The sequence below is a fragment of the Trichechus manatus genome, unplaced genomic scaffold, assembly GCF_000243295.1.
Source record: "Trichechus manatus latirostris isolate Lorelei unplaced genomic scaffold, TriManLat1.0 scaffold00125, whole genome shotgun sequence".
Classification (NCBI taxonomy): Eukaryota; Metazoa; Chordata; class Mammalia; order Sirenia; family Trichechidae; genus Trichechus; species Trichechus manatus.
In genome coordinates this window covers 1252857-1267069 of record NW_004444061.1, presented here as the reverse complement: position 1 = coordinate 1267069, position 14213 = coordinate 1252857, and the positions used below count along the sequence as shown (strand labels likewise).

The 14213-nt window shown below is 34.5% G+C and overlaps 1 protein-coding gene across 1 annotated transcript in view; it reads left to right on the top strand.

The window, feature by feature from the left end:
• The window catches only part of PTPRQ (protein tyrosine phosphatase receptor type Q), a 274890-nt gene that overhangs the window by 85485 nt on the left and 175192 nt on the right, over positions 1 to 14213 (top strand). The window contains exons 18-19 of the mRNA XM_004384638.2: positions 7841 to 8001; positions 8740 to 8885. Coding sequence (XP_004384695.2) covers positions 7841 to 8001; positions 8740 to 8885 — 307 coding nt within the window. The remainder of the gene's footprint in view (positions 1 to 7840; positions 8002 to 8739; positions 8886 to 14213) is intronic.

Below are 14213 nucleotides of genomic sequence, written 5' to 3'. Positions count from 1 at the left end.
TTATTTCTTTTCAGCCTTTTCATCTTTATCATTATAATTTAAAAGGCTTTAGTAACAGACAATCCACCACTGACTGTATTTTAAGGCTTGCTTCACATTAAGCATTTTGGACCATGTTAGCTTTTTAAAGAACTTTTTTTTCCACTGCACTTATCAAATCTAGGGAGGAAAGGACAAGTATTTCTTCTTTCTTGGTTAAATGTATAAAAAAGATATTTTCATTCATAGTATTAATTTTATGATAGTAGTTATAAAACATATACTCTTCTTAATTTCACAGGAGAAAAATATTTTGAGAAAGACTTACTCTGTCTAAACTCTGTCAAGTAATTGTCAGTCTTCTATTTATTTGAACATGATTACATTTAGGCCAGAGTTATTTAGTTCACTATTATATTGTTATTGTTCACTAAAATGGACTCTTCAATGAATAAAAATTATGCTACAACATTTAATTCATTGTGTTTTAGAATATCAAATATTATACCTTGTTCTCTGTACATGGGGTGGATAAGGTCTCCAGTGGATAGGGAAGAAAAGATTGATAATTATCCATCTTACTATTATCATTAATGATCAAATGTAACTTATAATACCCATACTTACAAAAACTTACAAAATTAAAAACTTATGAAGGGGAAAAGCAAAGCTAATAAATAATTTAAAAAGTGAAATTAGAAAGACACTGGGAAGATTGATCCAGAAAAAAGGGAAGAGGCATAAATTAATGTTGGCAATAAAAAAAAGACACATTGTAAATACTGAAAAAAGAGGATATTTTGTACAAATTTGTGAAAATAAATTTATAAATTTGAGTGAAATAGATTCTTAGTAAGATAAAATTTACAAACTGACTAAAAAAGAATAGAAAGTCTGAATAGCTTATAAACTTTAAAGAAAAGAATGGGTAGTTAATAACTGTATTAATCCCACAGTGTGTTTTCTTAATCCTTTTATCCAGATTTCTAAACCCTTATGGGATGATATTCTTTAAACATATGAATGTAAACTCCTTGGAGCCAGAGACTGAGACTTTTTCACTACTATATACCCATCACAGAGCATTGTTGTTTTTGTTAGATGCCGTTGAGTCGGTCTTGACTCGTGTCAAGCCTGTGTACAACAGAACAAAACACTGCCTGGTCCTGCACCATCATCACAATCATTCCTGTGCTTGAGCTCATCGTTGCAGCCACTGTATCAGTCTATCTCATTAAGGGTCTTCTTCTCTTTCACTGACCCTCTACCTAACCAAGCATGATGTCCTTCTCCAGGAACTGGTCCTTCCTGATAACATGTACAAAGTATGTGAGATGAAGTCTCACCATCCTCACTTCTAAGGAGCATTCTGGCTGTACTTCTTCAAGACAGATTTGTTCGTTCTTCTGGCAGTCCGTGGTATGGTCAATATTCTTCACCAACACCATAATTCAAAGGTATTAATTCTTCTTCAGTCTTCCTTACTCATTGTCCATCTTTCATATGCATATGAAGCGATTGAAAATAACATGACTTGGGTCAGGCACACCTTAGTCTTCAAAGTGACATCTTTGCTTTTTAACACTTTCAAGTGGTCTTTTGCAGTGGATTTGCCCCATACAGTATGTTGTTTGATTTCTCGACTGCTGCTGCCATGGGCTTTGATTGTGGATCCAAGTAAAATGAAATCCTTGACAACTTCCATCTTTTCTCCATTTATCATGATGTTGCTTATTGGTCCCATTTTTGAGGATTTTGTTTTGTTTATTTTGAGGTGTAATCCATCCTGAAGGCTGTGGTCTTTGATCTTTATCAGTAAGTGCTTCAAGTCCTCTTCACTTTCGGCAAGCAAGGTTGTATCATCTGCATATCGCAGGTTGTTAATGGTCTTCCTCCAATCCTGATGTCACATTCTTCATATAGTTCAGCTTCTCAGATTATTTGCTCAGCATACGTATTGAATAAGTATGGTGAATGGATGCAACCTCGACGCACAGCTTTCTTGATTTTAAACCATGCAGTATGCCCTTGTTCTGTTGGAACAACTGCCTGTTGGTCTATGTACAGGTTCCTCTTGAGCACAAATAGATGTTCTAGAATTCCCGTTCTTCACAATGTTATCCATAATCTGTTATTATCCACACAGTCAAATGCTTTTGCATAGTCAGTAAAATATAGGTAGACATCTTTCTGGTATTCTTTGCTTTCAACCAAGATCCATCTTACATCAGCAATGATATCCCTCATTCCACTTCCTATGTATTTTAGACTCTTAATACGTATTTTTTTAAGTAATGAGTGAAAGACTATATTGTGCACTAAAAGTCCTTGCTTTTCTTAACTTCACTGAACTCTGAGCATCCGTTGGCATTCATTTTACTTGTTCTTGGTTAGTTCCCTCTCATTTTGTCCTTAGAAATTATCCCAAATCATCTTTCCTGTCAAGCCTTTTACTAAGTCCCCATACACTTCATTCAGAGCAGATAAACTGAGTTCCACTTTATACTGAAAATTGAGATGACCAGGTATGAACTACCTCAACTTCCTTCTTCCAGACCTACCAAACCATTTACATTCTTAACCTTTGTGTCCCTTTTCAAGGGAAGAAATATCTTTCCTCCAGCTCAAGAACAATCCCTTCTCCTATCCTCCTGTCTTCTGGACCCTGATTCCTTGTGTCTGCTCCAAACCATGGTTTATAAGTGTATTCTTCCTCAGATTCAACCTCGTTCTCTTTAATGCCTTGTTTCTCTAATACTATAAATGTATTCTCTGCTGAAAGAAAAGAAACTAAAACAAACCAAACCAACTGCCAACCGAATGAAGACAGTGAGAACAACAATAACAGCAAATTAAACCCTTCTTTGTGAGTTTCTAGGAGAGCTTTAGGATCATAAAATGTGAAAATTTTATACCTTGCTAGTTTGGGGCTGTTTAATACTTTATTGCTGATTTACTGATACAGCAAGCTGTGCAGAATAATTTTTCTTGATTAAGATGAAACATAGAAGAGCAATTTTCTTATCGTGGGAAAATTAGTGCATATCACTGGTTCATACTAGAAAGAAAGTGATATGATAAAGAGTATCAAGTTAATGGATGTTGATATTCTTTCCTTACTGAGTGAAAGGATTATTCTAGAATATGTATACACATCAGCAGATTTAAGTTTTAGAAAAAAATCATTAGTGACGGACAGGGATAGATGTGTCATCAGGTTAGATTACCCGCGTGGAACAAAATATCAAGTGATGAAGATTAGAATTAAGACCGTAACCTTTAGAAGTATCTCAGACCTTGTATAGAAAATCGTCTAAGTTTATACTAAGGAAAATGGACAAATTCATTTAAGTCTTCCTAGATGTTTTTTGGTATTCAAGATTCCTTCATAGGTGATTGTGCTTAGTATGGTCTTGATATGATAAGGCTCCTCTCCTTATGCTCTGGAATTTTGTTAATGCCCTGCTTCTCAAGATGTGGTCTGTCTTCAAAAAAAAAAAAGTTTAATTAACTAGGAAATAACTTCCTCTTCACAACACCATTAATCCTAACCTGTGACATTTACTTGGTGATATCAGTGAGTTAAGAGAGAAAGAAAATTTTCATCTTATATTTATATATATATATTGAATAATGTAAAAGGAACTCTGATTATTTTGATTTCCCAAATTAAAACAAAGAAAGCTTTTGAAGTGTTCTAACAGGTTTCTAGAATTACATCTGTAAAACGATTGTATTGTGGACTCCCCTCAGGTTTTTTCTCAGTTTGAAAATTTGCACTGATTGGGAAGTTTGACTGATGTTGAAAAGTTATATATATTAAAGGTTAAGTATTGTGTGGCATTTCTATTCCTTCCATTTCACCACTGTTTTATGATTTTGAATACGTAAGAGTTAGACCTCCTTTGTCAGGTAGGCCTCTTGTCTTCCTCTCCCCACCTCATGTAACCCTCTGTTCTACTCTTAAACCTCACACTCTGGCTTTCTAGTGAATGATTTCCTGCATCTTTGAGGAGATATTCCTCATTCTCCTTTCCTACACTTTAGTTACTACCAGTTTCTTTGCTCATGTTTTTCTTTGCTTCTAGCTACTGTGGGAAAAAGTCCTTGTCCTTAAGAAGACCACATTGTTATTAGTGAATTCTTTTAGAATTATTTACTTGTTTAGTCTCTCTATTCTGAGGACAGGGGCTGTATCTTACTCATACCTTTGTCTAACATAGTACCTCACACAAATGCTGAATAAATTTTGTCAAATTTAATTGAAAATTAATTATGTACGTATCATCTCTAAATCGAGAGGAGTTGGAAAGATATCTTTCTTCGTTTTGGAACACAATCTGAAAGAACAATGCCTCCCTAACTCTAACATATACTGTTCTCCATTTCAAGGATTAAAATAAAAGATAGAAAAGTAAATGTGTGAATAAGTTAATTTTTAAAAAAGGACTTCAAATGACCAATAAACATATGAGAAGACAATTCAGTCTCACTCATGGTCAAGGAAGTGCAAATTAAAATGAGATATTTTGGGTCAATTAGACTTGCAGAAATTAAGAAGATTAATAATATCCACTAGTAGTGAGAAGTTGGGGAAATGGGAAATTTCATACACTATCAGCATGACTTTAAATTATAATAATCATTTTGAAACAGGAATCATTACATTAAAATAAATGTTCAAACCATTTTACTCAATAATCACACTACTTACTCGGAATTTAACCAACAGATATAAAAATACCAATATAAAAAGATTTTTGTATAAGGATGCTTACTATGTCAATGTTAGAGATAACTTAAAAAAAAAAAACAACTTAAAAATAGCTTAAAGAAAAACAAAAAGAACAACCTACATATTAATTCATAGAAGAATAGTTGAATAGCCAGGATATAATCAAATTTTGTTGATACAAAAAAAATATGATGTAATGTGATAAGAAAAAAATCAAGTTTCAGAAGAATATATCTTTATAAATGAAAATAAAACACTATAATGGAAAAACACATATGAATTCTATTATAATATTTTGAAGCTAATAATCCCTATAACAAAACAGGGATTTTAAAACAAAGTAAGCTAAAACCAAGAGTAACAATTCCGTGCAGCAACTATTTCAGCATGTCAAAGTTGGGTTTATCATATGTGGGAAAGAGTGAACTCTTCTGAACTGCAGGATTGCTCACTGAGATCACTCCTTGAAGTACAGAGAGCTCGCGCCTCAGCCCAGAGGTTTCTGTGTGTTACTTCTAATCTGACAACTGCAACTAAAAGCAAGAAAGAGTGAGCCATGTCCTTAGTAATACAGGATCACTTCTCTCCCCTTTGCCTCTATCTCAGTTCTCAGTTTTATGGCAGTCCACCTTTTGTTGTTGTTAGGTGCTGTCGAGTCGGTTCCGACTCATAATGACCCTAGGTACAACAGAATGAAACACTGCCCAGTCCTCCGCCATCCATCCTCACAGTCATTGTTATGCTTGAGCCCATTGTTGCAGCCACTGTTGTCAGTCCATCTTGTTGAGGGTCTTCCTCTTTTTCACTGACCCTCTGCTTTGCCAAGCATGATGTCCTTCTCCAGGGACTGATCCCTCTTGATAACATGTCCAAAGTCTGTGAGATGTAGTCTCACCATCCTTGCTTCTTAGGAGCATTCTGACTGTTTTCTTCCAAGACAGATTTGTTGGTTCTTTCTGCAGGGTCACTTTGAGTCAGAATCGACTTGATGGCAACAGGTTTGGTTTTGGTGTTTGGTATATTCAATATACATTCTAAACTATTTCAACTGAAGTTTATTTATTTTCCTATATCGGTCATTAAAATATTGGCCACAATCCTAAACTCCAAAAGAAAAAGTGAACAAACCCCAAACAGACAAGACACATTAGTATATGGCAAACTTTTTAGTACTATTTTCTCTCTGAAGGCAAACCAGGGGAGATGTAGAAACACTAGCTGAAGTGGATTATACTAGCTGAAGTGGATTATTGAATTTCTTATTCAGGTAATTTATGAAGATAGCCTTCTTTTTCCTGAAATACCCAGATAATTGAGACAAAATTTATTTTTGACTTGTTTCTTTCCAGTAATTGGTATGTTCCTACATTATCTGTGTAGTATAATCAGGGTTTTTCTTACTGTAGGCACATTTTCATCTGCAATATTTTACTGTGAACATCAGGGCAAGAAGGTAGTGATGTAAGGTGGCAGATAACACGGAAAAATATGCTTGAAAAGTATTTATAAAATACCTGTAATGTTATTAGATTATGTTTTAGCTAATTTTACAGCTCTAGAGATTTGAACTGGATTAGCTGTTCTGTAGTATTCTGATGTTTTGTGGCCAATGACGGGAGTATGGAATTGGGTATAGTTTCTATGATAAGCCATCTTGTTCTTAGAGTTTTAAAAGCCCCTCTCCTGTGGTCTCAGTGAAGTCAAAGAAAGTTCTCCCTACTTCTGAAAGAGCATGTCCAATTAAACTGTTTAAAATTGCTAAATAGCCTGGCTAATCCAACTTGTCTCCAATCACGTACTCTGAATCCATATTTTTTTTCACTATGGTAAGCTTTGCAACTATTTTTCAGGTAGCAATACTTATATTTAGAGTGAATTGAATCCTCTGTAATGGTAAAACCATGGCTGAAATGTATCTCTTTGTGGATACCCTTAATTCTCTTTAAATCTATTATGCTTCTTAAGTATTCAAGGATTAAATATTCCTATGGCACAGAGAGAGCATTTTTTATACAGAGGGAATATCCACTTACTATTTGAATGCCTTATTTTTCCAAATAATGGAAATAAGAGATTGCATGAGAGATATACCTTTTTCTGTAATATTGATGATATTCCATTATCTAAAATCTTTAATAGTTACTTTTATTGCTCTTAAAATGTTAATTTCTTTTTTTTTTTTTAATGCAGCTTTCAGCACCTCTATGTAGATGTTTATTCTTTGGTTCAGATTCTAATCTATACCCGATTCAAAACTATGGAAACTGAAGTAAAATGACAGAAATAAAATAATTATAGTGCTTATTTCTTAACAACATTTTGTTCTTTAGAATTTTTTTTCCCCTCCTGAGGTTTTGGTAGTTTGAGAGTTTTGAGCCAATATTTATTTTACTTAAAATTTTTTTTTTCTGGAGTGATATTTTGAATACCTTTTAGATTTATATTGAATGCGAGATGCAAGCTCTACTTTCCTCTATTTTGTATGTGACATACATTGTTTTTAGTATCTTTTTTTATTAATTGATAAAGGTATAGCCACAAGCTCACTTTTTAGATGCTACTATTCAGTTATTTATTTATTTGAATTGATCTGAATAAAATGTTACTTTTGTACAATATATGACAAATGGAATTATTTGATCAATTAATAGTTTAAACAAGATTTTGCCAACACTTTTAAAAAACAAGTATTTTAACAACTAAAATATTAGCAGGCAAAAGAATGTTACTAATTTATGAGTAGTAGTACTCCTAGATATCCATGAAAATTGGTTCAAGCAAACTTTAGTAACATCTTATTATTACTTGATTGAATTACTAAATATACATGCAATTAAAAGAAGTTCAATGATTGAAGCATTCTGAAATTTATTATTTTCAATATTTCAGGATAAGTGCCATCTTTATCCTGTTAGTCTGGATTAATTTCTATGCATAAATGTGATTTATTTTTAATGTACTTGTGCTCAGAGGAGCAGCTGGTGGATTTGAACTGCTGACCTTTTGGTTAGCAGCCTGAACTCTTAACCAGTATGCCATCAGAGCTCCAGAATATTTACAGTAACTTCTAATTTATTATTAAAAAAAAGTAATTCCTGCAAGTAATGTTTTTCCCCCCGCCCCCAGGGATAGATCAACACTAAAAACTATTAATACAACTGAAACATCATTAGAGTTTTCAGATTTGGACTATAATGTTGAGTATAGCGCCTGTGCAACAGCCAGCACCAGATTTGGTGATGGGAAAATGAGAAGCAATATTATTAACTTTCGAACACCTGAGGGAGGTGAGTTTTCTTAATGGATGTAAGCTAAATAAAAGAATAATTCTCTTGGGAACAATATTAAATATCAAAATATAATATTATTAACTGTTACTAAAACCTGATATCCAGCATCGGTGGGATGAAAATGCAGTTTAATCACTTACTAACTGTGATGCTGGGAAAGTTAATTTCTCTGTGCCTTAAGTTTCTATCTGTAATATGGAACCATATCATATCTACTTCCCAGAATCCTTGCAACAATTAAATCAGTTTATACTTGTAAATGTACTCAGCACAGAATTTGACACATAATAAGCACGTTATGTGTTTGTTAAATGAAACAAAATAAAATGCATTAAGGCCGGCTCTGTTTGCTTTTGCCCCTTATTATTCAATTTCAAAATTCTTAATTAAATTAATATTTCATGTTATGTATTCTATATTGGAAACTTGTTATAATATTGTTTTCAAATACAAGGAAATGGAATGTTTTATATTCGGGATAGTGTTTTATGAGTAAGAAATCCACCTATTCTCTGCTTGTATATTGCTATGGTAGGGTGTCAGAGGGATGACCCCATGAGAGTTATGGATTTCATTTCTGATCTCCAACAAAATGTTATTCCTAATTTTAAGTTTTTAAAAAAATAATTCTTATCACTTTGATTTATCAAAGTGAGTAAAATTCAAGACATTCATAGCAGAAACTCTACTTGATGGCACAAATACATTTTCTTTGTTAAATTGTTTGTATTACAGCACCAAGTGATCCTCCCAAAGATGTTCATTATACAAATCTCAGTTCTTCATCAGTAATTCTTTTTTGGAAGCCTCCTTCAAAACCAAATGGGATTATACAATATTATTCTGTTTATTACAGAAATACTTCAGGTACTTTCATGCAGGTAAGACATGAGTTTTCACCTAGTTTTTATTATTGTTATTATTTAGATCTTTTGTTTTGGTTGACAATAATACAGACTTAGCATTACAGAAGAAATAGATTGCCTTATATTGATAATTTTGAACAGATATGTATTTTTAAAAAACTCCCATTTATGTAGAAATATTGTGCTGGAGATTTCAAGTAAATGTTAATCAGTCTCTCTCTCCTTATACACGTACATACACATGCACGTGCATACACATTTATATATCAGTTTCAAGATGTATTAATAGCGACGAAGCTGCCACTTCTTTAAAATTATGTATTTAAAGATAGCCCTCAACTCTACTTTCTTCATGGAGTGTTCTCTGAAGAGTTGCTGGTTTATTTATCCTCAAATTTATTTCTTAGCTATTTTTTTTTCTTTCGTTTGCATACAATTTAAATAGTTTTAATGTTTGGGTATGTTTGAGTGTTTTTATTCATTTTAAGAAATGTTTTCAGTTGTTATCAGGAGAGGTCATCATTATCATTACTTAATATCAGATGAAATGAAGATCACTAGGAAGGTAGTTATTTGTGGTATACAGGCTCTAGGCTAGCAGTTTGCAGATGGACACTTTCTGGGATGTGAATAATGATGATTATGAAAATGGCAAAAATGCATTGCATTTCGAGACATATTTTCATTTTTTTCCACAAAACTCTTTTATTCCTCCAAACTAAATGTTTCATGAACTCCAACATATTAAAAGGATAAATTTAGAGTGGTTTTGATTAAATTAGGAATTGGAAGCAATACTGCGATTTACGAAATATGTACCTTACTGGTAGAAATTATTGACTGCACGTTGACCGTGACTGTGGCCATTCTTGTTTTCTTTGTACTCTTTTATGTAGAAGGAGGACAAAGATAACTCTTGCTAATTATGAATGGCTAAGAAAGATGAGGCAATCTGCTTCCGTAGAGATTTACAGACTTGGAGACCCTATGGGCTGCTATGAGTTGGAATCAACTCAGCGGCAGTGGGCTTGGTGTTTCGGTTTTTAATCCTGTTTGTGAAGGTCAGCCTTACTTTAGCCTCTGGAGTTAGCGCTTGTGTGTGGCAACTATGGGACAAAAGCATCATTTGCTTTAGTACAGTTGTTGTGCCAGCTAATGAATAGGGTCAAGATAGAACTTTGTGAGCTGTCTCAGATCTAACTCAGCACAGAGTAAAAGAAAGTCTGGAGATTGGCACAATTTTTACATTTTGCTGTAAGCCGTCTAAGAAGAGGGTTGTATAAGTCTGACTAAAAATTTGTATCAGAAAGAAAATTACTGTATGAAAGACATGTAGTTATAGATGCAGATTTTTTTTAACAAATGCCTTAAGAGCAGAAGGAGAAAATTTTCTTCTGTTCTGTACAGAAAGCAGTTTATTGCTGTTCCTTTTTGTTCTGCTCTATTTGGGGAAGAGAAATGGGAATTAGTGATGCAAATTGTTTTTCACTGCAATGCTGTTTACAATTTTAACAATTGGTCGTTTTGCCATAGAAACCATTCGAATTGCAGGTTTTGCTTCTTTCCTGCATTTAACAAAGAACACTGCAAAGTGATTTGAGTAGTTCTGAATTTAGCAGTGATTTTACCTCTGTTCAGTTTACTGTATGGCTTTTACGTAAGTCTGTTTTCTTCCTTTTTCTCCACGTCTAAATAGTCAAGTTGTTAAGCATCTAATTATGGTTTCAGCATGGTCTTACGAACTTATTCAAACCTGGGTTTGTAATATGATGCCACTTCCAATTCATCTGCGTTAGAAAATATTATAGTTTATTAAATAATTTTAGGAATGCTTTCAAGTGTGACAGCTGCAAGAGGGCACAGGCCGATGATGTAGTACGTTTCAGAAGCATAGTCTCATATTGCTTGAAGTGCATCTAGGCTTTAATTTATTCCTAAAGTTAATGTTAAAAATAGCATCAATCTCTCCAATGCCTAATTGTCTATTTTGAATTGGTAGAATAGAGAAAATTCTCAAAATGAAAATTATTTGGTGCAAAGGCATATAGCTTTTTTTCTTGCTCCTTCTCTTCCTTCTTCCCAGAGAGCCTTATAGAATACCTCACTCATGGCACATCGTATTCTGCCTCCTATTCCAGGTATCTGCTACTTGTCTTACTCCCTTATGCCACTGAAACACCTTGAAGCAAAGGGTTTTGTGCCAATTGTCTTTTCACCCTTTAAAGTCCCCTGTACTGTTATTATACCAGTTGCTTTTGAGTCCACACCGACTCATAGTGACCCCTTGTGTGTCAGAGTAGAGTTGTGCTCCATACAATTTTCAATGGCTGATTTTTTGGAAGTAGATCTCCTTTCTTCCGAGGTGCCTCTGGGTGGACTCAACCTTCCAACCTTTTGCTTAGCAGTGCATTAACCATTTTCACCACCGGTGAACTCCACTGTTATCATAGATAGGTTTAAGGCTCAATAAATATTTTAATCAAAAGGATATGAAGTTATTATAATAGACCAATGTTGTTTTTGGTGTTTAGTTATAATTTTGGATCATCTGAGTTTATAAGGAAGTGATCATTTCCTCTTCATACCTTGGGGAATTTAATCTCTCTAGTACTACTTGTCGTTGTGTGCCATCAAGTCAATTCCAACTATGGCGAGAGTATGTCTTACATACTTTGGGCATGTTATCAGGAGGGATCAGTCCTTGGAGAAGGACATCATGCTTGGCAAAGTAGAGGGTCAGCGAAAAAGAGGAAGACCTTCAATGAGATGGATTGACACAGTGGCTGCAACAATAGGCTCAAACACAGCAATGATTATGAGGATGGCACAGGATTGGGCCGTGTTTCATTCTGTTGTACCTAGGATCGCTATGAATTGGAACCAACTCGATGGCACTCAACAACAACAAGTACTACTTGGCCATACATTTTGTTCTACCTTCAGTTGTTCCACATTGTGTTCTGTATAGTGTATTAACTCTTCTCCCTTTTAATTTTCACCCACTTATGTCATATCTCCTCAATGTGGCTAGAATTGTATCTTATATGTAAAATGTGCTAGATTGAATATTTGGTAATTGATCAAATTTGAAAGCTTTTACTGAATATTTTCTGACTATACTTAAACATACAAAGGCGAAAGCCTTAATTAAATAATTTGAGCCGAAAGACATTTTTCCCCCCCAAAAAAAATACTTAGAAGAATGGAATAATCACCCAGATAATTGACTGAATATGTCATATTTGTTACATGTCTATGCATACTAAATCACATACTCAGCAGGAATCACTTCTGGGTGATTCAAAATAAATTGTTACTTAATAGTCATTAAGCCCATGGGTAAGCAGAATAAATTCCAAAACAATGAAAAATTAAAATGTATACCAAAAAGATACATTAAAACTTTTAACTACTACTGTATATAAACCAGTTATTCCATGTGCTGAAAAGTATTAAAGTTCATGGATCATATTTTATATGAGATTGTTATTTTGCTTTAATATGCCTGTTCTAAAAAACTCATGAGAAAATTGAAGTAAACCTTTTATTATTACACCCATTCTTTTTTCCCCAGATACTGGCCAAAAAAACTTGCAAAAAAAAAAAAATGATGAATTTAATTTGTTGATGCATTGCAAAACCATCCTGACCATAAATTTTAGTGAAATTGATTATCCTGTGTTATTCATTTAAATGAAACTAATTATCATTTATTGGTTCTTTACTGTGTGTGCCTGACGTGGTACTAATTGTTTTATGTGCTTTATCTCGTCTAAATACTTAAAACCTATCTGTGAGTGTAGGTGATCATTCCCATTTTAAGACTGAAGAAAGAAAAGCTGTGAGATTAGATGATTTACCCAGGTTATACTGCCAGAATTTAAACACGAGTCAATAGCACTCCAAGGGCTTTGTGTGGATGGGAATACTTCAGATTTCTCAGTGTAGATGGGTAGTATCATAAATTATTCATAGTAATTGCCAGCATTTTTTTTTTTAATAGACTTTATTGTTTGGCACAGTTTTAGGTTTACAGGAAAATTGTGCACAAAGTACAGAGAACTCCCACATACCCCCTTTCTCCTTTGTATGCTGATTCTCCTGTTATCAACATCTTGCATTCTTGTGGTACATTTGTTACAATTGATGAACCAATACTGATACATTATAATTAACTGAAGCCCATAGTATACATTAGGCTTCCCTCTTTGGGTTGTACAGCCTTGTGAGTTTTGACAGATGCAGAATGTCATGTGTCTACCATTACAGTATCCCACAGAATAATTTCATTGCCCTAAAAATGCTCTGTGCTCTGCTTATTCACCTCCTCTCCCACCCCCGAGCCCCTGGCAACCTCTGATAGTTATACTATCACTATAGTTTTGCCTTTGTCTACATGTTTTTAAAAAGTTTTTCTTACTTTATTTTAGAATTGATGTTGTTTGTCTGTGTGCTTATTTTAAAAATTTGGTCAGAAAGGAAATGCTTGAATAAATTCTCTAATAATTCACAAAATGCTGTGGAGTAAGTGTAACTAGGATTCAGGCAAGAGTATTTGTAAATTCCTCCCACTCTGCACATCAGAAAGTGCATCTGACTACCTCCCCACTGCTCCCCACGATTTTAGAAAACAAGGACCCACTAACGATTGATAATAACCATTTGAGTTCATAGAAAGAGGCAAACACTTTTGTAATTCCTTCATTATTAACAGAAAGAAAAAGTTAAAAAATATTTCCACTAAACACGTTTAAAAATATATATTCAATGCTTTGAAAAATACATGAGGACTTCCGGCAAAATGGTGTTCTAGGCAGAAGCACCACGCCGTCCCTCCACAGCAAAGATCCGAAAAACTAAGCCGAACAGAGAAAACAACAATCCTGAAACCCTAAAAGATCAAATGAAGAGATAAAGAGCTCAGCCAAGCACCAAATGGAGTGAGAAAACTGACAGAGAATGGAGAGCGAGGAGAGATTCATGCAGAGGTCCCCTAACAGCTAACACAGCGCGGATCCGCCATCTTGGACTCCTATCGGAGACCAGCAAACGGAGTACAAGAAAGCAGCTTCGCAGAGCTTCCAGCGGGAGACAAAACAACTAGTAATTTGCGATATACGCTTTCCTACCCCCCACCCTTCTTCACCCCCACTCGGCCTCCTCTGCTTCCTGCAGCCACAATCTCTTGTCTGGGAAGCACCAGCCACTTAGATTCCACCCACCCGAACGGGCCAGCTCTCTGAGTGCCATTTTTTGGCTGCTGGTGTTGCTTTTTTCTGCTTCTTTTGAGTTCTTCCTTACCTCTCACCACCTCCCCCTACTTTTGTTCAAATACCTGGCTCC